The sequence below is a fragment of the Cydia splendana genome, chromosome 20 (genome assembly GCF_910591565.1).
Source record: "Cydia splendana chromosome 20, ilCydSple1.2, whole genome shotgun sequence".
Taxonomy (NCBI): domain Eukaryota; kingdom Metazoa; phylum Arthropoda; class Insecta; order Lepidoptera; family Tortricidae; genus Cydia; species Cydia splendana.
Window position 1 is genome coordinate 4633019 of NC_085979.1, and position 25430 is coordinate 4658448.

General features: G+C 39.0%; 1 protein-coding gene across 1 annotated transcript in view; it reads left to right on the top strand.

Annotated features, from left to right (window-relative positions):
• Window positions 1–25430, top strand: part of LOC134800831 (rhophilin-2-B) — a 196179-nt gene that overhangs the window by 147125 nt on the left and 23624 nt on the right. The window contains exons 3-4 of the mRNA XM_063773388.1: window positions 15612–15728; window positions 21690–21817. Coding sequence (XP_063629458.1) covers window positions 15612–15728; window positions 21690–21817 — 245 coding nt within the window. The remainder of the gene's footprint in view (window positions 1–15611; window positions 15729–21689; window positions 21818–25430) is intronic.

Here is a 25430-nt window from a genome sequence, read left to right on the forward strand (position 1 = left end):
AGGTATTTTTGAACAGAGTTAAGTTTCTTTTTTGTTGTAAGTTAGCAACATATTGTTAACTAATAAGTACAGGGTTAATAGTGCTTATTATAACACCTGACACATCCATGACATTTGCCTGTACCGTTACTGATGTTATTATCACCCGATTAGGCACCTGGGTCCAAGAATAGCCTGGACCTAGGTCCCGCAGGTGGCCGTTCAGCTGCTAGTTGTGATTATGGGTTCCAGGCTCGATCTAGATATTCTAGATCTAGATGCTAGACAATGTGGGGCACGTGCGGACAATTAGGCTCGAGCTAATTAATCGATATTGTATATAATTAGGTATTTTAACTTACGCCGTCCATAAAAATGTCCGTAAAAAAGGCCATTAGCTAATGAAAGATTGATAAGTTCCAAAAATAAGTTTTTTTGTTGAGATCTGTCAACGATTAGGTAAAGTCGCCAGCAACAATGTGTCAAGACGTAATACGTGGGGCATACTGAAAGTTTCTGGATTCTAATGTATAGGAGACGACTTATTTTTTCTATGTGGCCAGTTCCAGGAATTTTCTGTACCGTAAAATGGGGTAAGTAGGGACAAAACTGTCATTCAAACCTCGATAACATTTTATTAATAAATGTTCCGGCCGTTTGTATTTTAGTTTTTTTAATGGTTTTAGGTAGTTCCATTTCATAACTTTAACGATAAACACAAAATACCTCCTCACCCCGTAGTCCCTCGTAGTTGGGGTGAGATGGGATTTCATAGAAAAGGTGATTTTGAAACGTTGTTGAATCGATTTTTTTTAGAATATTACTATAGCTCCATTTGTAATAGAAATACATTATTTAGGTAGCAGTAGCCTTTAAAAACCATCTCACCCCCCTGTCTTCCCTTCTCTCCCCATTCATAACCCGACTCTCCCCGCAATCCCTACTCACCCCATTTTACGGTATGCAGTGTATGTTCATTGGTCGGATAATTTACAACAATCTGGCCGCTCCGATATTTCTGAAGGCGACTGCCTGCTGATAACCTTTACCTGCTCACTGATCGTTTGTTCGACTTCGACACCAATAGGTGAAGAATAGTTAATAAAGATCACATGTCACTGCCACACAATGGGATTGACCATATCGAACACACACACAGACATACATATACCATTCGACACTCGACACCAATGTGGTTCGGGGAAATAATAAATTACTGTACGTCTATAGGGCCTACCGCGAATAGGGTTGCCATACGTCCGGATTTGTCCGGACATGTCCGGATTTTTGACCCTTTGTCCGGATTGCGGCCGGATTTTTAGGAATGACCTTATAAAAATAAAATGCGCGCCCGGGGAGGGGGCTACGGGATCGGGCGAAGGGAAAGGGAAAAGTAGATCCACGATACAGTACACCGCAGAGAGCAGCGCGCCGCCGGGGCGTCGTTCAAGTTACGCAAAATCTCTGCTACAAGAAATGTCCGGATTTTTAGGGTGATGTCCGGATTTTTATCAGGACTTTTAATTCTTCCATATGGCAACGCTAACCGCGAACCATGTTCGACGTATTGCCCCTCTGTCGCACTTGTAAATTCGTACGTAAGTTTACAAATAGAGTCTGGCTACTGAAATATTACCTGATATATTATCCTAGGTACCTAACATCATCATCATCTCCTAGCCGTTTTCGGCTACAGCGACTGCTTTGCTACAGCTGAGAGCGTCGCTGGTGCGCTCTCAGGTGACTGACGTAGCCAATCTTTGCAGCAAATGTGCGGCCACATTCGCTGCATGTCAGCACCCCTCCGACGTAATTATACGTGATGGCCACAGGTGGTCTGGCCTTTAGCTCGTCACGCTTAACGTCGAGCTCTGTGCGTCGCCTGGCTTCAAATTCACGCACCTGCGTCTGCACAATATGTCTCCACTGTGGACGGTCACCAGCTAGTGTCTCCCATGTTAATGGCTGTATATGAGCTCTTTTCATATGCCGCTTCAACACATCTTTGAACCGCAGAAACTGGCCGCCTTGCTTTCGCTTACCAGTTTGCAGTTCGCTGTAGAAGATGCGTTTCGCGACTCGGTCTTGGGACATGCGGGAGACGTGACCGCTCCATCGTAGCTGTCGTCTCATTAGGTAGGCCTCTATTCCGGCGACATCAGCACGTCTAAGGATCTCCGTGTTCCGAACACGGTCGGACCAGTGGACGCCCATAATGTCGCGGAGGCATCTTAGGTGGAATCCGTCCAAATCCGTCGTAGGTACCTAAGGAAATAAGTTAAATATACATTGACGTGCACTCAAAGTCAGCTTACATAATTTCTGCCACTATGTAAAGTACAGACAACGACAAACACATATTATGTTTACGTTCCAATGTTTTGATTTTATTGATATTTTCCAGAACTTCTAGTTTATCCATTTCTTTACACACTGGTCCTGTTTATGAGATTCAGGAATTAATAAATTCACGTACCTAATACTTAATCAAAGTTCTAGTCTCTAGGCAAATGTTAGAAGTAGTACTTAAAGCATGGATGTAAGTAAAAAGAGGTAGATATGGTACCAGGCGCACGATCGTGAGCCATCAAATATAGGTTCCGGAACCTATATTTAGTTAGTCGTATGGGTGACGCCAACCTGTCAAGTTGTCAAAATCGTTGGACCAAATTTTAGTTTTGTCAACTATGAACGTCACACGTGAACATAAATAAAAGGTCATTGACTTAAAGTATCAAAATAGTAATAGAGCACCAACCTACTAAATTGTTTACGGCTTGTAATGTAAACATTGCAGTTTTTCGTTATACAACGCTTCACGTCGACTTCGCATACTGTCGTAATTATTTACGAGCTTAAATAATAGTTTGCGGATCTCACTCGATATAGTCATTATTAATATTATGTAAAATAAACCCCTTATAAACCGCGAACAATTTGAATGAATGACATAAATTGACAAGACTTTTAGACTTTTTTTAAATCATAGACAATTGGTGATACCACAAGAAAATATCAGTCAACAATATTTGGCTAGCCAGACTCTAACGTCATATATGATTTCCTTGTTTATATTAGTAGTGTAGTAAATAAAGGTAGCGGACCCCGCAGTAATTCCTCAGCCAGAAAAAACTTTACAGAATGATAAAGTATCAATAAATAAAAAGTATTGTATACATTTCCAAAGAATAATAATAATAGAATTAAAGTAAATACCTAAAGTCTTAAATCGTTAATATCTTTTTACGGAAAAATGCTCCGTTGAAACTTTCTTCACCGGATATATTCATGTAAAGTATTGCAACAATATATGAAATATCAAAAAAAATATCCCAGCAGAAATACCAATATTAATAAAATATAATTTTTTGGCGTGTCTTGGACTGGAAAATTGCTCCGTCAAATTTTTTCACTGGAATGCCATTTTATTGCAGTTTTATATCTACAAAATGAAAATCTAAAAAAATTACCAAGTAACTGTACTATTTTCAAAAATTGCCTTTTTACTCGCTGTGGAAAATTTCTCTATCCATTTTATTTACTGAATTAAGTTCACAGTTGTCTTTCTATTCAACTTTAAAAACATCCAAAAAATAACGAGCGTATTAAAAACTAAACATATCGGGAGCAGTAGTGTGTAGGGAGCGGGGTGTACAAGGTATGATATTTCTTTTGGATATTTTGGATTTAAGTGTATACGTGACTACTTAGTACATATTTAAAACGAAATCAGGCTGAGAAATTTTCCACTCTCAGTTTTTAATAGTTCTAAAATACATAAATTTGGGTATGCATTTTTTTTTTTATTTTCTTACCCACTACGCCAAATTATATTCTAAGATCATATAAGAAGAAAAAAATGACAGAGCAATTTTCCGATGAAAATGAGCGACAAAAAAAGGAATTATCATAAAAAAATATTCTCATGTTTGACAAAAGTTTTAGATTTTTTTCTAGTATTACATACTAATTACAAATAACTTATTTGGTAAAATAATTTTGGACGGAGGAATTACTCAGTTCAATATATAAACAGATTTGTATTTTTACGTATAAATACCTAACTTAGGAGTGTTTTTTTTTTTGGATATTTATATGTTAGTTTCGGCTCATACTGTACAATAACCAAGCAAAATTTCATCGACTGAGAAATTAATGCATGGGTCTCCATACAACAACTTGCTTCATTTACTACACTATAGCGGCAAGGTAGCAGAAAGTGTCAAGTAAAATAATATTAGAAGATATCAAAATTAGATCATTTAGACATCAATGTGTAAACTCGAATCGGCCGCCAGGACACATGCCATAAACGGATCAATGATTTAGCGTTGATTCCATATTGTAATGTATTTTGTTTAATGGGTGCTGATCTTTTGAATTTTTTGTGTCGTTTATTAGGGTTCCGTACCTAAAGGGTAAAAACGGGACCCTATTACTAAGACTCCGCTGTCCGTCTATCTGTCACCAGGCAGTAACTCATCAACCATGATAGCTAAACAGTTCAAATTTTCATTCACAGATGATGTATTTCTGTTGCCGCTATAACAACAAATAGGTACTTTTTTTGCCGTTTTTTGCTTTATGGTACGGAACCCTTCGTGCGCGAGTCCGACTCGCACTTGGCCGGTTTTTTGAGTAGTTTATGTTAGAACGTGTTGGCTGTTGGCTTTAGGGCTGCCTCACAGTCCTCAAATAATACTTATTTTCCTATTTTCACTACCTACGCCAGCTCGAAAAGGCTTTCTTTAGTCTTCGAAAACTGATGACAAAGTTGCATTTTATCCACAAGAGTAGAAACGAAACTTGATGCAAATTTTGAGTCGTTTTCTCATGTTCGTAGTTGATCGAATTGAATTATAAATATTTAATAGCGTTCATTAGAATTTCATTTGTAATGTTTAACAATTTTCCTCGCGTTGGTGCGAAACATGTTGTGTTTCACTCTGTGGAATAGTACATAACATTACACACCCAGGGCGGTGAATTCGTGAATACCCCAGATCGCAGGTGTATGCGATCTGGGGCTTTATGAATTACCTTCCATGGTTTGTCTAAAGTTTGCCATCTTGCCTTGGCCAGGAAGTGAGATTTTCTCCTCGCATAGCGGGCAGAAAATCCCACTTACGGCCTAGGGTGACGTAAAGTTTATATAACCCTCGTGCATTAATTGAAACCCTCGCATAGCTCGAAGTTTGATTTTGTGTTTCGCTTGCTCAGTATCAATATTATTAGCATGAGGGGTTAAACAACAACTTCGCCCTTTTGTTAAACTAATAAATAACTATATCTGTGATGTTAATGTAACATAAAAAACCCGGTCAAGTGCGAGTCGGACTCGCGTTCAAGGGTTCTGTACATGAACTAATTTTTACTTCTAGCAACACCGGCTTCCGACACATCGGAAGGGAGGGGCCCAAGCGATATCTCACCGTACAAATCTTTCTGCCATTTTTCGCGGGGGGAAAGGTGCACACAGTCACACTTCTCACACACTTACGAGTACATACAAAATCCAATCTGTAATGACGACACAAATACATAGAAAATGACACACGTCAAAGACAAATCTTGCAAACCTCGAACTCTTTTTGTGTACGGACGAGTGACAAGTGTCACAACACGCACACTAACACATTTTCGTTGAAGTATGTTATTGTATTCTGAGAGATGAGAAGTCGGATTTGTCGCTCGACCGATCCGCAATTTGTACTGAGCGAGCAAAATCGATAAATCCAACAATTACATGAGACTAAAATATAATAATTGTGTTTGAATGTAATTAAACGTATGATATGTAAAAAAAAATATTACATGTGAAATGTAACACTTTCTTTTTGTAAATTTGATGTCCCCGACCTCTTTTTATAACAAAAAACCGAGCAAACAGGCATTTTTGTGCAGCAGTGTTCACGCGCGCGTCTGGACTCGGTCTAGTGAAAAATCCAAGTGCAACTAGTTTTATTATCCGCGCTAGATTAGATTGACGCGCTAATCTTGTACCTCGGCAGAGGGGAAATAGTGCGAATGCCGCCTCCCTTCCGTGTTGCTCGAAGAATTTTTAACAATGTAAGTCCGACTCATGCTTGACTGCACATTTCTTAAAGGTTTTCCTGTCATATTATTGGTAAAGAACTATTTAGTGTACTTTTTTCAAAATTTTAGACCCAGTAGTTTCGGAGATAAAGGGGGGAATGGTCGGACAGACAGACAGACACGAGTGATCCTATAAGTGTTCCGTTTTTTCCTCTTGAGGTACGGAACCCTAATAATAACGACCTATACTTACAATACACCCGTACCATTAAGATTGATTGATACCTGTATGTCTGTTTTATATTACAGAATGTCAATACATACACATTAATACCCTATTAGTAAACCAATTAAGTCTTCAACCATCAAGAACTGTCATATATACATTCTACACAAAAACGCCTAGTAAAATATACTGTTATTCTATTATCGACTTTATTTACACATATTACGATTCTATTTTAAACGGCGATGAATTCGCAATTCATAATTCGAAAAATTCTATAAGATTTTTTTATGTGCCAATAGAATTTCAACCTTATATAACGAGTATTATAGTTCTATTTAGTATAAGATAGGTAAGTACAAAGCAAAATAAAATTGTGATCACTCACGTGAAATGCTTAAAGTCTGTTGCAATATAGATTTTATATAGTTGGTCTTAAGGTTGAAATTGTATTTTCTAGTCAATGGTTTTTAATACGTTACGTATTTGTGTTTACGAAATCAGATGGAAATAAAATGGTAGTGCAAGAAGTGTATTAATTCAAGCATGATATCGTTGAATTATTTATTGTGTAGTTTTTAGGGTTCCGTCCCCAAAGGGTAAAAACGGGACCCTATTAAACCCTGACAAGTAATATATGATCACGCGCCATGTTGCGAAATTTCACTGGACCTAATTTTTAGGGTTCCGTACCCAAAAGGTAAAACGGGACCCTATTACTAAGACTTCGCTGTCCGTCCGTCCGTCCGTCTGTCTGTCACCAGGCTGTATCTCACGAATCGTGATAGCTAGACAGTTGAAATTTTCACAGATGATGTATTTCTGTTGCCGCTATAACAACAAATACTAAAACAGAATAAAATAAAGATTTAAATGGGGCTCCCATACAACAAACGTGATTTTTGACCAAAGTTAAGCAACGTCGGGCGTGGTCAGTACTTGGATGGGTGACCGTTTTCTTTTTTCCTTTTTTTCCGTTTTTTTTTTCATTATGGTACGGAACCCTTCGTGCGCGAGTCCGACTCGCACTTGCCCGGTTTTTTTTTTCATACTAAACTAAAATGATCTGTCACCCGTCACCCTATACATGAGAATAACAGCGCCTTCTTGACAATGATCATAATATATTACTGGTCAGGCTTTACTAGGACTCCACTGTCCGTCTGTCTGTCGGTCTGTCTGTCTGTCACCAGGATATCTAATGAACCGTAATAGCTAGATGGTTAAAATTTACACAGATGTTTTCTGTTGCCGCTATAACCACAAATACTAAACACAGAATATAATTTTTTTTTAAGTGGGGCTCCCATACAACAAACGTGATTTTGCCGTTTTTTGCGTAATGGTACGGAACCCTTCGTGCGCGTTTAGACTCGCATTTGGCCGGTTTTTTTAAAGAATCAGTGTGCCGTGGCAGAACTGTGCCAGTGAGGAAAATATGCAAACATGGATAAACCTCTTTTTCTGGCACTTGAGCGGTAATGCTGGTATTGAAGAAAATCACGGGTTTGCAACTATGTTTCGTGCTCTACCTTGAAGCCTTGAACTCTACGGTTTATTTGAAAAAAGTACCTAATTCACGATGTTTTCCTTCACCAAAAGCTAATGATAAATATCAAATGTACTTATATATGGAACTTATATAGGTAAGTACCTACGTAAGTTCCGGAAAACTCATTGGTAGATTGAGCGTTTTCCAAAAAAATTTACATTTCATCCATCTCTTCAAAATATTGACTTCTAGGGCTCATTTTACTCAGAATCATTTGTACATTCACGCCTCATACATGAAAAAATGTGTCCCAAGATTTGCTTTCCAGATCGTCACATTTTTGTATGAATATTTTTTTTATTTGTATGAATACAGTGCGTCACCACTGGAAAAATATTTTTTCATAGAAAATTTTGGGACACATTTTTTCATGTATGAGGCTTGAACTTGAATGTACAAATGATTCTGAGTAAAATGAGCCCAAGAAGTCAATATTTTGAAGACATGAATGAAATGTACATTTTTTTGGAAAACGCTCATATATGAGCCAACTTGAGCCAAGATTTAAGTCCGCGAGCCCGCGACCTCCGGATTGAAAGTCGGACATCAAATCCACACTCGGTCACTACCGCTTCAAAAAAAACTGTAGTCATCTTTAAAGCAAATAAAATATATTCTATTCTATTCTATTGTAAAGTAATTTGCCATAAGCTTTCTCCTCCTAGCTTGAAACACAACTAATCGGTAACGGTTGTGTATCCAACTCGACCAACTCTTTTTAGGGTTCCGTACCCAAAGGGTAAAACGGGACCCTATTACTAAGACTTCGCTGTCCGTCCGTCCGTCCGTCCGTCCGTCCGTCTGTCACCAGGCTGTATCTCACGAACCGTGATAGCTAGACAGTTGAAATTTTCACAGATGATGTATTTCTGTTGCCGCTATAACTACAAATACTAAAAACAGAATAAAATAAAGATTTAAATGGGGCTCCCATACAACAAACGTGATTTTTGACCAAAGTTAAGCAACGTCGGGAGTGGTCAGTACTTGGATGGGTGACCGTTTTTTTTTTTTTTGCTTTTTTTTTTGTTTTTTTTTTATATGGTACGGAACCCTTCGTGCGCGAGTCCGACTCGCACTTGCCCGATTTTTTACTGATATTACAGTGATTCTGCTAACAAGTAATATTATGTAATACACATAGTAACATTGTTTAATACACACAGAAAACCGTAGGATGTTAGTCTGGGCTATTACATTACCATAGTCCATAACGCTATCTATTAGGGTTCCGTACCCAAAAGGTAAAACGGGACCCTATTACTAAGACTTCGCTGTCCGTCCGTCCGTCCGTCCGTCCGTCTGTCTGTCACCAGGCTGTATCTCACGAACCGTGATAGCTAGACAGTTGAAATTTTCACAGATGATGTATTTCTGTTGCCGCTATAACAACAAATACTAAAAACAGAATAAAATGGGGCTCCCATACAACAAACGTGATTTTTGACCAAAGTTAAGCAACGTCGGGCGTGGTCAGTACTTGGACGGGTGACCGTTTTTTTTTGCATTTTTTTTCCGTTTTTTTTTTTATTATGGTACGGAACCCTTCGTGCGCGAGTCCGACTCGCACTTGCCCGGTTTTTATTATAACATTTATAACTAGCCAGACCGCGGAAGTGCAGAGAAATTGATCTGCAATTCAAGCGCGCGCGTCTGCATCGCATTACATAGCTGTACTTTATGCATATGCATGCGGAAATATGCTTATGCTTGCTGATGCGTAGGGTTCAGTAGCCCTTATAGAAGTTACGGACCACAACGAACAAAGACATCGTATATTATCATAGTAAATATGGCCATTGGCCATATAATCCGCAGACCGGTAGATTACGTCGGAAATAGATGCCTACTCAACCTCACTGTCCAAGGCCCTATATGCTGTATCTTTAGGTACTTAAATAAAAGTAAACAAGCAATTTGTACATTTTCGGGCAGTTATAACATTTATTGGTTAACCAACCAATTAAAAAACCGCCTGGATCAGTCACTGAACGCCTGACTTTAACCTACATTATTTGATCGTGTAATGTTTTCATCTACCCTCAACTGGCTTAACGAGCCATTTGAGGGTAGATTTAGTTTACTTTTATTTAAATACCTAAAGATACAGAGTTATAGTTCACGTGGCCACGGTGGGCCTAAGAAGCGCTGGCTGGACGTCGTGACAGCGGATATGGAAGAAAACAATCTCACTGAGGATGCCAAAGACCGGGCAACGTGGAGAAGATTGAGTAGGAAAGCGGACCGTGGCGCTAGGCCGGGAAAACGCTAAGTTAAAGAAGATATCATCATAGTAAAACCTACTATACCAGTGATTGTGTCAAAACTTTGAGTTAAGATTATGCGATAATTTTGTGGAATTCGTAAAAACCTATAGGCAGGTTCCATACGTTTGGCAAACCAGTGGGAAAGACACCAACGCGCTACTATTTCATGAGTAATAAATATTCATTTATATTATTAACGCGTTGATGTCTTTTGTACTACTGAGATACTTACCTAAATTTCATTAATTATTTAGGTTTTATAGTAGAAAAAGTATTATTTTAGATGACTCGTAGAAAAAGCATCGTATACAATAGTGATACAATCAAGCTTTTCAATCTCGTATCTTCATTAGGCCACTCAGCAAGCGTTACTCGATTGAAAAGCACTCCATTATATCACGATTGTATAAAATACTATTCTGAAAACATCTAATACTTAATAGGTTTAAACAACCACCAATCCCCAACCCTGATTTTATTCAATCACCTTTATTTATAGGCGACAATAAATCAGTGCTCTACATACTAAATCACACTATCTTCCATCTGAAATGTTTATATTCCACCGAGGCACGCGGGCCGTTAATATGAGTTATAGGATTCCTGATTGAAATAATTCTAGGACTGCGATAGACATTTCAATCGCACTTTATCATTAGCACTGTTGTAATTAAGTACGTAGAGAAAGGATAAAAACCGGGCAAGTGCGAAAAAAAAGCAAAAAAAAACCGTCACCCATCCAAGTACTGACCACTCCCGACGTTGCTTAACTTTGGTCAAAAATCACGTTTGTTGTATGGGAGCCCCATTTAAATCTTTATTTTATTCTGTTTTTAGTATTTGTTGTTATAGCGGCAACAGAAATACATCATCTGTGAAAATTTCAACTGTCTAGCTATCACGGTTCGTGAGATACAGCCTGGTGACAGACAGACGGACGGACGGACGGACGGACAGCGAAGTCTTAGTAATAGGGTCCCGTTTTACCCTTTGGGTACGGAATCCTAAAAATAGGGGGTATTACTGCAATGTTCTGCCGCCAGAGTGCAGCACTAGCTCCTCTAGTAAACCATAGAGTAACTTATACATACTGTGCCTTAAACTGTTTTATGACAAGTTTTCACAGACAATAAAATATGACATTGATGCATCAAGGTAGGTAGGCCCTTGTTAACAAACCAACAAGGGCCTACCGGGAAACGCGAAAATCGAAATTTAGTTGTCAGCCTCTTTATCGCTCGAATATGCAAGAGTGATAGAGAGGTTAGATAACGAAATTTCGATTTTCTTGTTTCGCGGTAGACCCCCATCGTGATGGATAGTGGTAGTGGCGCCACCTACGCAGAGTTTTGCGTAATATTCCCTATTAGAAGAAATTACACTTAGGTTAACTTTGAGAGAGTGAGAGGAAACGGTGCGGAAATCAACCAATAAAGCATTAGGTAGTCGTATTATATCCACATCTCTTGTCCGCTCCGTAAAGGTGGCCACTGACGAGCCACCCAACAGTCCAAATATCGTGGCTGCAATCCAAAATCGGTCCGTGAATGTCAGAATCGTATAATGTTTAATATTAGGATGCCGTCCATTTGGATGGACCCATTGTAACTGCATCCATTTGGAAGGCTCGTCAGTGGCCTGCTTAATGGAGCCTTCTTTGGATGCTACGAAAAACATGGCTATTTCCATACATTATTTAAGTTTCGATTGGTTTCTACCAACAATTGTCTTATTAGCTAGCCCCCCTGAACTCACTGCACCTTAATACATAAGTCACCGAAGGGCCAGCTCTGTATGCAAGGCACAAGATACGACGTACGTGGGAAGAGTGAGCAAGTGCTGATCGAGTGATTTGTGTTGAAATGGCGCCAAAAGTGGGCTTCTGCGAACTGACAAGTGTCAAGTTGATAGGCTTGATAACCTTGATAAGTTAAATGTGAAACTAGTATTTTATATAAGTTTTTGGCAAAAAATTTTGGTACAAGCTTTTATCGCTGTCTGTACGACAGACAACTAAAGGTGGCCACTGACGAGCCTTCCAACAGTCTAAATAGCGTCGTGGCTGCAATCCAAAATCGGTCCGTGAATGTCAAAAACGTACAATGTTTAATATTAGGATGCCGTCCATTTGGATGAATCCATTGTAACGGCATCTATTTGGAAGGCTCGTCAGTGGCCTGCTTAATACTCATCGAGACAATTCTAAAAACTCCTAACACAGTCAGGTTGCGTTGTTTCATCCCAGAGTTCCTATGGCCACCTCCTGTCTCCATCATCAGATCAGGTCGACAGTACCATATTATTGTATTGTCATCAGAACTACATACAGCTGCCAATTTTCATGACGCTACGATCCTTGGAAGATGGTTAAATTAGTTACCTTTATAGATTCCATTACATCGACCTAATAAAAGCTTGTTAAGGCCACCTCCTGTCTCCATCATCAGATCAGCTCGATGGTACCATAATATTATAATAATAATTTATAATATTGCATTGTCATCCGATTTATACATGCATGCAAAATTTCAGCTAAAGCGGAAACCGGGAAGTGGATCAAATTTAACTTGCAAGATTTGATTACATAGGTAGTTACATACAGGTCGACCTAATAAAAGCTTGTTAAAAATTGTTGATGTATTGTTATTATTTTTGCTTGTATGTAAATTCAATGTTGACGTGTAAAAGTGCCCTTGTGGCCTATTTGCTGAATAAATGTTGAAGTTTTGAAGTTTTTTGAAGTACTCGTTGTATTTTCTTTGTATTTTTTCCTAGCATCGAAAACTAGTATCAGATATAGACAAGACATACCTAGTAAACAGAGTAAACTGGCAAGCCACATATTTTGACTAAGGTGTAGAGTTTGTGAAGTTAGGGCTTGTAGAGTTAGGCCCCATTCGCACGACAGCTTAAAAAGCGTTGCGTTAAAACCCGACGTTGGCGCTTTTTTACCGTTTCCAATATTTGTGTTCATATGAACGCTTAAAAATCACTTGTGAGTCGTACTGCCACGTACGCATCTCAGCAAAGCCATACTTTATTTGCTATTACGACGTATTATTTGAATATAGCTTGAATATTTCAGGAATTTGTAAGCAAAAGTTGACATTTTTAAGGTGAAACTAATAATAATCTTGACGATTGACACCAAAAATTGACACTTGACAGCCAACTGACAGCAGCGCCGGCGCTTTTTTAACGCTTGTGAGAACAGATACACGGAGTTCCGTATGCTCTATTCAATTTGACGCCAACGCTCAACGCCGAAAATCGAACAGTGCTCGATAAAAAAGCGCCGCGCTTAAAAACCGCCTTCGTGTGAATACATACATGGTTATTCATTTGCGTCATTCAAACGCTTTTTTAACGCGCGTTGAAAAAGCTGCCGTGCGAACGGGGCCTTAGAAGCTTGGCTCTACAAGAGATCTGAGCCTCTACCATCAGTTTTAACATTGACATAACGCTCACGTCTACGTAATTTACTTTCTGTACATCTCGCTTCCACTATTGCTCGCATATGCGAGTACGAGCGAGATGCATAGAAAGTAAGTTACGTAAACGTGAGCGTTATGTCAATGTCAAAACTGGTGGTAGCCGTACTGATGACTTTTTGACAGTGCGAGCCTTATGGTTGATTGAATGACATGAGCCGTCTTGTCAACATTTTACATGAAAATGTTTTGATGGGATATATCTTGTTTTATCTAAAACACTTAAATGTCAAACTAATCTTAATTCTAATTCATTACGACCCAGAAAATGTCGCCTCGTTATTAGAATGGATGCCTATCCCATTAAATTAGCATTTATTATGAAACTGTTAGATAACTATGATATTATTATTGGGTGTCCATAACTGATTGCATTCTGCATAATAATGAAATGTATCATATAAGTGGACGGGTTGTGCATATTAATTGTACAGGTATTTGATGTCTTTATCCGTCTGTCGGTTTTCTTTTGAACTGGATTGAAAACAAAAAGGGAATATGATACAATATGAAAACTTTTTCGGATTAGCATCGAATGAGCTTGTGTTCCGATGTGTCGGAAGCCGGTGTTGCTCGAAGAGCTTGTGAGTAGAAATAACATAAAAAAAAAAGTTTTACCTAGGGGGTTGTGCACAAATCACGCGAGGTGTTTTTGGCTACTTTTTGACCCCCCCGTTGGTGATATTTGGTGAAGTTTTTGGCTACCCCCTCCCCCACGTAACCTCAAATGTATTTTTTTTTTATGTTTCCAGCCGACCGGTCAAGGCCACGCGCTCCAAAATATCGTAAGATGGACTCGCTATTTTGAAGTGCGGAGTGTAGATTTATGTTTAACGAAACCGAGAAAAAGTATCTACTCATGGTATTTTTTCTTAGTTTCGTTCACTGTAGAAAAATACACGTGAGGTCTCCTTATAGCTCCCGCTCCCCCTATGTCGTGATTTTTTGGTACACCCCCCCCCCCCCCCCCCCTATGGAACCTGGCGTGATTTGTGCACGAGCCCACTTAAACACTGTCCTATTTTACACCAATCCCACACATCCATCACACATCATGATCACAGTAAAAAACGCATCAATTTCATAATAAATCGTGTTCTCATGCACGCATGTCATAACGAGCCATGTCACGAATATGGCCGTCTGCAGTGAAAGCGAGCCTGAACATAGATCATTAGCAAAAAGAATAGATAGTATCCTCGTCCTGTCATTGTAAATTTTGTAGTCACTGTAAATTTACTGCCATCTATCGACACACGACTAAAACTCAAAATGAAAACGTATAAAGTTATCAAAAAATGTATATATATGGATAAATGATTTTATTATTTTTATTATTTTGATCCATGTTCATTCACTGATATCTATGTGTTAAAATTGTTAAATATGAAACGGTGTCGTCACGCCATCTAGCCGAGGATAGGCTAAAGGTGTATGCGGCATCTATTCGAGAATGACTTTTACTTGAATTCCGAGGCACGTTTTTTCCTTAGACTTTATTCGTCTTATATGAAGTTACATATGTCTTTGTCATTAGTAAGACGGAATGTCATACAAGGTGTACCTAACAAAAATAGTGGGGAATTCTCATAGTCCAGTCCAGACCACCACTAGTATAGTCCAGCAAGAAATTGTAGAAAATTATTGAGGGCGCCACTTCCTACGTAACTGTCACAATTTTTGACGTAAAATGCTTAAACATGGCAACAATTTAGTATGGAACTTTTATAGTTCCATTTTATTTCATTTCTACTATTTTATGTCGCACTATATTTTCGGTATCGTGTACTGATAAGGAAAAAGTAAAAGAAAATAATTTTTGACTCGAAGAATTTTTAGCCTTTGTACCTATGGGGTTGTGCACAAATCACGCGAGGTGTTTTCAGCTACTTTTTGACCCCCCCCTCCCCCTTGGTGATATATGGTGAGGTTTTTGGCTAAAAACCTGCCCCTTAAAAAATATTGCCACATCATGAAATGCCACGTCTAAATATGTATGTGACAATTTTTTTTTAAATAATAATAACATGTGTCTAACAAGCTGTTTTCGTTTCTTCCAGGGCTCGGACCCTCGCGTTGCGACGTGCCGCGGACGCCTGCAGACGCGACGCTGCCAGCTCAACCAGGAGATCAACAAGGAGTTGAGGTTGCGAGCTGGTGCCGAAAACTTATTCAAGGTACGTTGTCTCATGTCTGCGCGACGTTGCCAGCTGGACCCCCGGACGTCACGCCTACAGACGCGACGCTGCCAACTGAACCAGGAGATCAACAAGGAGTTGAGGTTGCGAGCTGGTGCCGAAAACTTATTCAAGGTACGTGGTCTCATGTCTGCGCGACGTTGCCAGTTCGACCCCCGGAGGACGCCTGCAGACGCGACGCTGCCAGCTCAACCAGGAGATCAACAAGGAGTTGAGGTTGCGAGCTGGTGCCGAAAACTTATTCAAGGTACGTTGTCTCATATCTGCGCGACGTTGCCAGTTCGACCCCCGGAGGACGCCTGCAGACGCGACGCTGCCAGCTCAACCAGGAGATCAACAAAGAGTTGAAGCTGCGAGCTGGTGCCGAAAACTTATTCAAGGTACGATGTCTCATGTCTGCGCGACGTTGCCAGCTGGACCCCCGGAGGACGCCTGCAGACGCGACACTGCCAGCTCAACCAGGAGATCAACAAGGAGTTGAGGTTGCGAGCTGGTGCTGAAAACTTATTCAAGGTACGTTGTCTCATGTCTGCGCAACGTTGCCAGTTCGACCCTCATTGCTGACGCCTGCAGACGCGACGCTACCAGCTCAACCAGGAGATCAACAAAGACTTGAGGTTGCGAGCTGGTGCCGAAAACTTATTCAAGGTACCTTTCCTAACCGGCTAATGATTTTTTTTACCCACAATAGCATCAAAATTTTCCGTCTGATTTTAGGCGCGAGGCGTAAATGTGAAGTTTATGCTTCCGATGTAGCCCACAAGATGGCAGAACCTACTATGCACAAGAAAACGTACGAGAACGGTAGATAGTAGCACTTGCTTGGTGCAATGTACAATTGTACATGTTTATATTTCCGATTCAGGCCACAAGATGGCAGACCCCTCCAACGCGCACGGTCCCAATTGGTCATGGAACAGCTGTCCCTGGCTCGCGGTCGCTGCTAAAATATGTTGATGATGATGCTCTCCTGACCGATTTCGGTCACAGCGACTGTGTGCTCTGGAGTAGGCAATTTTAGCTCGTGTTATTAGAGTGTAGCTGATCCACTCTCTGGTGCGTCCTTAGGAATTAGAAAGCAACAGTTAGCATTCTAGCTGTATGTTAGCACTGATAGACGCCTGTGCAACAAAATTATACATTACGAGCCGCACCTATCATTCAAGCTTGGAATGAGGCTGCATGTAAATTTCCCTGCCTACAATAGAAAGTTGATCCCTGACTGTGCTATTGTGGGACATGACTATGAGGTATTGTAAAATGTACTTGAGTGAGGTACTTTTGAGGACCTTTTTAGTCATTGTAATAAACTTGGCAAAAAGGATGACCATGTTGATGCATAGGTTTTTAACCACAAAAGGGTAAAAACGGGACCCTATTACTAATACTCCACTGTCCGTCTGTCTGTCTGTATGTCTGTCCGTATGTCCGTCTGTCTGTCTGTCACCAGGCTGTATCTCATGAACCGTGATAGTTTCACAGTTGAAATTTTCACAGATGATATATTTCTGTTGCCGCTATAACAACAAATATGTACTAGAAAGTACGGGACCCTCGGTGGCCGAGTCCGACTCCCACTTGTCTGGTTTTTTAAATATAATATACCTATATTTATCTAATTTATATATAGTGACCGCGTTCTCAGAAACTTGAACTCATAAAAGAACTGTTACGTTAACATCATCAGAACAAAGAGATCTAACGCAACAGCAAAATCGGCTTAAAACTGCCGAAATCCGGTAATTAGGTATGACCCCAAGCATGATACCCGTCTATCAGAATCTAACCTCTGATGTCTATGTCACAGATTACCTCTCAGAGTTTCAGACTCCGCATAGAGCATTTACGAAGCCTCATGGCCACCATACTAACTGCCCGATTCGAACTTTAAGATAAGTCAATTAATAGATCTAGAAACGATGTGGATTAGATGTGTCGTCAGTGTCAAAAATGACGTTTTTGTTTAAAGAAGCGTCACATTTGACACTGACATGTCTAATCCATATCGTTTCTAGATCTATTAACTGACGTATCTTAAAGTTCGAATCGGGCCGTATGGCAGTCTCTGACTTGTAAAATTCTACGCTCGAGGCGCACAACTAAGTTACATCCTACACTATTTTATGTATTATAGGTATTCATTAGGCAATATTCGTTAATAAACACTGTTTAATGACTGTTTATAAACAGTGTTGCACGATGTTCCATCACCTCTGTAAACATGTTTATAAACAAGGATGATGAAATATTGTTGCATAAACATGTTGCTGTGTTCCCCACTCTGGGTGGAGAGCAAGACGAAACATTCAGTTTATAAACGTTTATAAACAGATGTCATCGAGTGTGGACGTGTGTGACGCAAGTTTAGAAACATGGAAATAGTACTACCTCCTCGGGCGACGTCCAAGCAACAACTAAATTAGTGTGGACTGCTAAGTTTCAGAAACAGTGTTTACGGTAAACTTGTTGCAAAAAATGGTGATCAAATTCATAAACAGTTTATTAACGTTTCGGGTATTCATTAGGCAACATAAACTAAAATGTTGTTTTCAACACTGTTTATAAACAGTCATTAAACAGTGTTTATTAACAAATATTGCCTAATGAATACCCGGCTTAACTCACGTATCATCGCATCGCGCAACACTGAAACACAACGTTTATTCAATTAGTAACTCTCTGTTAGGACTCTTTTCAGTAATTTTCAAAAGAGCTGCTGGGTGGCCATTCTTTATGAAATACCGTAAAATGGGGTGAGATGGGGCAAATCCGAAGTTCAAACCTCAATAAAAGGTTGCCGCTGATTTAGCATGTCGAATAAGGCCCCAGTTTGTAAATTTTAAGTGATCTGTGTTGCATGTAGATGCCCACCAAGGTCAGGGTTCAGGGACCCGTAAGAAAGGGTGTCACGCTCGATGCGCACGCGACGGTGGGCGCGGAATGACGTAAGTCACGTGTTGTTTGAGTCTGTATTCTGTATCTTTAGTTATTTAAATAAAAGTAAACAAAATCTACCCTCAAATGGCTCGTTATGCCAGTTGAGGGTAGATGAAAACATTACACGATCAAATAATCTAGATAAAAGTCAGGTCGTTCAGTGACGACAGTGACTGATCCAGGCGGTTTTGTAATTGGTCGGTTAACCAATAAATGTTATAACTACCCGAAAATTTACAAATTGTTTGTTTGCTTTTATTTAAATACCGTAAAATGGGGTGAGTAGGGTTCGCGGGGAGAGTTGGGTTATGAATGGGGAAAGAAGGAATGAAAGGGGGGTGAGATGGGATTTGAAGGCTACTGCTATAAAAATAATGTATTCCAATTTAAAATGGAGCTATAGTAATACTCATAACGTAATAAAAAAAAATCGATCCAACAATCTTCCAAAATCACCTTTGTATGAAAACCCAACTCACCCCAAATACGAGGGACTACGGGGTGAGGTGGGATTTCCTGTTTATCGTCAAAGTTATGAAATGGAACTACCCAAAATAAAATAAAAACTAAAATACAAACGTCCGGAACACTTATTTTATACACCATTCAGTTTGCATATGTAAAAATAAAATGTTATCGAGGTTTGAATGTCAGTTTTGCACCTACTCACCCCATTTTACGGTACCTAAAGATACAGACCACTGAACACGCGCTCTAACGCCCTGACAATAGAGGCGTATTCCGATATTTGTGAGCACCTTGGCCGCTCCGATATATCTGATGGCGACTGTACATTCATGGTATTTACCTTTGATTGAATTGTGTTACAATATTTTTCAAACTCGAAGGGTAGGATTAGGATGACATCTGTCATTTACATGTAATTTATAACCTAAAAACGCCCGCTAAATTGTATTGAAACATAGAAGGTAGGATCCTATAGAAGTGGTATACGCGTGCCTCCGTGAGGGACAAAACATACGCAATGCGACAATATGATTGGTCGAATTTATTTGTTGCCCACCATAATACATACTAAATTTGCGGTGGGGAATAAAAACAATGTGAGACTGAGAAGGACAAACAATAATAACTCTTTCGCTGCTACTCCTACTGATATACCTACATAAGCCTATCCTGTTCGGTCATTTCCTCCCACCCCTCATGCCAGATCCAGTTATATACTAGATCAGTGGTGGGCAAAGTACGGCCCGCGGGCCATCTCCGCCCGCGAATGGATTTTATCCGGCCCGCCGCCGGTCCTATGAAATAATTAGTATAATGGGCTATATGGCATTGGCCAACGATTATCGCAAAACAAAATACATTTTGGCTCCAATTCTGGCCCTCCACTTAAATATCCTAAACTTTCTGGCCCCCCATGAAGAAAGTTTGCCCACCACTGTACTAGATTCATGCGCAAAATTGTATTGAAATGACAGGAGTCATCCTACCCTTTAAGTTTGAAAAATTTTATAACATTCAATATAATAAGTAGAGAAATGAGTAAGTAAATGAGTATAGATCCCTTTTCGGGATAAGTTCCCCTTTGTACATAACATTTTTATTTTTGTTTTGTTTTGTCCGTTTGGGGCTGTTCATAAATTACGTCATCACTTTTTGACGATTTTTGACCCCCCCTCCCCCTAAAATCATACAAAAATCATGCTTCGAATGATCCCGTTTATGTGCAGTAAACCTGTTTATGTGCAATAAAGTGACATACTCGTACATACATACATAGTCTGTGGCCCCTTCTTAACTTGAACGTTTCTGCACTTTGTTACTAGTGATTAGACTTTTTTTATCGACAACAATGGCCGCCGCAGACAGGAAGCGGTTCCACGAATGAATCACTCCTTTCTCGTTCGTTCATTCACATAAACCACTCTCCATATACAGCAATAAAAACTATTATAACATGACAGTTGCATCTGGCAACATTGTTGCAATCTGGCGGCAGATTTACGACTCAAGTTACTTGGTAGGGTTCCGTACCCAAAGGGTAAAAACGGGACCTTATGACTAAAGGGGCCCACTGATTAACAGTCCGCCGGACGGTATCGGCCTGTCAGAACAAAATTTTGACAGTTCCGAACAACTGACAGGGCGATACCGTCCGGCGGACTGTTAAAATCAGTTGGCCCCTTAAGACTCTGCCTGCCTGTCCGTCTGTCACCAGGCTGTAACTCATGAACCGTGATAGACCCCCCCCCCCAAAATCATCCAAAAATCATGCTTCGAATGACCCCGTTTCCTCCTACGTTATGCTACCATCATCCGATGTCTAGACCCCCCCTCCCCTAATTTGAAATGACGTAATTTATGAATAGCCCCATAGCTAGGCAGTTGAATTTTTTACGGATCATGTATTTCTGTTGCCGATATAACAACAAATACTAAAAACAGAATATAATAAATATTTAAGTGGGGCTCGGATACAACAAACGTGATTTTTTTGCCGTTTTTTGTGTAATGGTATATACCTTCGTGCTGTATATACCTAGAAGCCTTCGTGCGCGAGTTCGACTCGCACTTGGCCGTTTTTTTAATACCTTGTCTGTGATAAATAAGGCTATAGATATAGGCCTTCCCTACATACAATCTTAACAAATAGACCGTGGAGAACCACACAATCTTATACCTTTAAAGGAGCAATTCTTGTATAAATTTATATATTTCTGGGATCTCGGAAACGGCGCCAAAGATTTGGATGAAATTTGCTATATGTGGGTTATTGGGGCCGAAAAATCGATCTATCAGAGATAAGACCTACATCTCTGAGAAAATGCGCATTTTTGAGTTTTTATATGTTTTCCGAGCAAAGCTCGATTTCCCAGATATTTGCGATATCCAATTTTTTTTTTATATGTTCATGTGACTAGCTGACGATATTTCTACCGCGATACAACCTGCTGTGTCCAATAAAGAGTATTGTATTGTATTGTATTGAATTGTATTAATGAATATTAATTATTACTTAATATTTTTTCTTTATTTCAGGCGACAACTAATCGGAAGCTGCGCGAGACGGTGGCGCTGGAGCTGAGCTTCGTGAACTCCAACCTGCAGCTGCTCAAGGAACAGCTGGCCGAGCTAAACTCCTCGGTGGAACTCTACCAGAACGACAGGTAAATACTAATCTAAACTTACCTAATCCATTGAAACTATTAACTGTTTGATATCCGTGTCGTTGACACTGACGCTTTCTTACTTCTCACGACCCGTCAGACGAAAAGCAGAGAAAATATTCCAAGGCCTGCGAAATGCGACATGCAACGTTCACCCCACTTGTAACATCTGTTGACAATGCACCCCAAATGTCCTCCTTTATCAAACATATGGCAGAAACTATATCTCAGCGGTGGAACCGCTCACTAAGCACCATACTGGGCGGGCTGAGATGCAGGATCAGTATCGCCGTTATACGCGCCACCAGCATGTGCATCCGAGGCACACGCCACCGCTTTAAGTCCACTGCCAGGTGGCTTGGGTTTGACGACGGTGCCGCCCTTCTACACATCGACTGAAACCCCTTTTCTACCCTACCTATAGGGTGTTTCATTTTTCCGAATTTTCGATTTTCATCTGACTTTGCTCGAATTCTTGTTCTAACTGATAAGAAAATATTATACGTTAAAAAAAATTAAAATCGGTAACCATTTAGAGGTTGCACAACTTCAACAAAGATTTTTCAAATAACCAACGACTCTACATCAGAGGGTAGAAAATGGTTTAAGCGGATACCATCCAAGCGGAGAGTAGTGTGATACTGAACCTTCTACATATAAATAAATTTTAAAATTAGTAGTAAACTTGGATTTTGGTTACTCGATAAATGTTCTAATTAAGATTTTCCAGTTTTTCCACCTGTTTCCAAAGGAAAAGTGCTTTTATCGTGTTTTAGACGCAAAATTCAGTTTTCTCATTCGATTTTAGTATTAGATCATTATATTTTGTCATTTTAGAACATAGTTCATTTTCACGCAATGTATGGGGTTCTCACTCTACCTTTTCAACTTGTGCAACCTCTAAACGTCATTCGATTCTTTTGAAAATTGAAATAGTTAGTTTTTAGTGTGGGGAGACTCCATTGGTGAGCAAAGTCAGGAAAAATATTACAACTTTTTTTTCTCCATACAAAAGTGAATCACCCTACCTACCTATGTATCATCTACCCCTTTCCCTATGTATTATGATTGTTATGATTTTTATTTTTAAGAGAACTAGTTAACATGTTGTACAAGTAATTCTAATATCAATAACAATATATTTATAAAGCTAACAAGAAAAAAAAATTGAAACTATTAAAATAGCACCCCGGTTTAGCGAACTCTAACCTAATTTGTCTGTTTCATACATTTTGGCTGTTCCATTTTCCATGGGAGGGTAAATTTGTTTTTCGCGATTTCGGGGTTGGCCCTATAGTAAAAGTTGCTCAGTATAATCTAAAAACCTCCCTGGCAATGACACCCTGTATATCTGAAAACTGTTCTATGATTATATAATTGTATAACGGACTTATATGGGATGGCCGGTGCATAATGTGACATTTTCTGAGAAGTAAATTGCTGGGGACAGGTTTATGCGAGAGGCAGCCAAGGCTTGTTACTGAGATCTTTGATACTTTTTTTAATACTTCGTTGAAGACAAACAAGAATAAATATGGTATTTGACAATTTTTTATGAATGGTATCAATCGATCAGGTTTGTTTTGAAGATCAAATGTCTGTATGGGACCCATTATCTCAACCCTTAAATGCATAGTAATGTATGCAGCCTACACAACATAAACAAAATTGTATGCATAATTAGACAAATTCTATTTGTTCCTGACGTTCCTGTATATTATTTCAATAGTAAAACTAATCCATTTACAGGACCTACCGAATTTTTACTTAAATTTACGCAGTATTTTAATTTATAAAAATTACATTTGTTTCGAGACAAGTCCCCGGCCGCGGTGTGTGTGTGTTTGTATGTTCGCGATAAACTCAAAAACTACCGAACAGATTTTTATGCGGTTTTCACAGATAATGAAATTTTTTTTTTTGTATTTTTTTTACTTTTAATAATGAAAAATATGTTTTACCACTTCAAGTACCCCAAATTTTCAAAAGGGAACGGAAAATGAAGAAGTTATTTTCAAGACATACAATAACCTATACATTGAACACAGGTTAAAGTTAAGCAGGTTACAGTAAAAAATACATTCATTTTTATTTTTTCCCTTGAACGGATAATAATACGAATGGCTCACTTTTAGCATATATGAATAAACCTTCATACAATATTAAAATGATATTATTACATTAGGCCCCATACCAAATTCTTAAAATAATCGAGACAAGTTAAAGTTAACATTCCGTTACAAAACCCCAGATGTCTGCCTTTAACCACTTGTCTCTACGAAACTACGACACTTGGGTCATAATGGTACCCTACGGTATATTTTGCCATAGTTATGATCTAAATATTTTTTTCTGTGTATGAGTCAGATGCAATACCGCGCATGTACAGGTTGGTACAGGTTAACAGAGAAAATATTCTTGGACAAACTTCGTGCGTGAATATTGTTGTACAAAAAATATATATAAGGCCTGTGCAAAGTACATTTTAAAAGGTATTGTTTATGTTTTTTATAGCATAATATTTACATAAATTGGTGCTTATAAAATCTAAAGATCTAAAACTGGAAGAGCGATTCTTTTGGACAAGACAGGTTACAGTAAAAAGTGCTACTCTTTATTTTTTTAAATTTAAATAAAAATAATGACTTGGCCTCGATAAACATTGTTTTAGTTTATCTAGATACATTTTTGTTTCATATGAAAAAGAGCAAATAAACATACATTCAATTCAAAAACTCGATAACAGGTTAAGATGCCACTATTTTGAGAATCACTCTAATATGTTATAAAATAATTCATTACTTTATCGGAATGACACATGTCATGTGGTGTTGTGTTACACATTCTGCGTGTACATAATAATGTACATAATGTACATTTATTTTAATATGACTGTATTGGGATCTATTTATGAGTGCGTTAAAAATATTTTTATATACTTATAGACTTTGTGCAAACCAAGGATTACGAAGGTACTTGTAACACTCGCCCATATGTGTCCACTCTGCCGCCATAACCATAACTACTACCAAAGAATAAATAATAGTACTACTGTACAGAAAGGAAACTTCCTACTAAACCGAAGTTTGACAGCGGTCCAGGGTCGAATCATGCTGTCCCTTTCTAATGTATGGCACTATCCCTTTCTGCTATTTAGGGTGTGTCAAAATTCAAGCCATTATCTTATCTCTAGTCGTGCACGCAAAGGAACGTCAAGTTGTGTCAACCCTAATAATTGCTCGGAGCAATGCTGAGCCGAAAGGAGCCGAGTTTGCCCGAATGCACCCCTGCTACTACTGAGCCATAACACAATTTTTAAATGTGGTGCAACGCATTTAATAGAGTCAGGAAAATCATTAACATGAATATTTTATTACAAGACCGTGGGTGTCGTTTTATGGTGGTTTAATTATGGACTTTGAAATGTTTCACTAAGTTACAACTCTTGTGAGTCTAGTCAGTTTCTGCTTGTCAAAGCATAAAATTACACGAGAGTTGTTATCCCTCCCTATACTGTGATTACCCTAAGCTGTACCTTTGCTTTTTAGTCAAGCTTATAGTACTATAGTTTTCAAACCTAATTTTTAATCATGACTATCTTATACTATTCAAA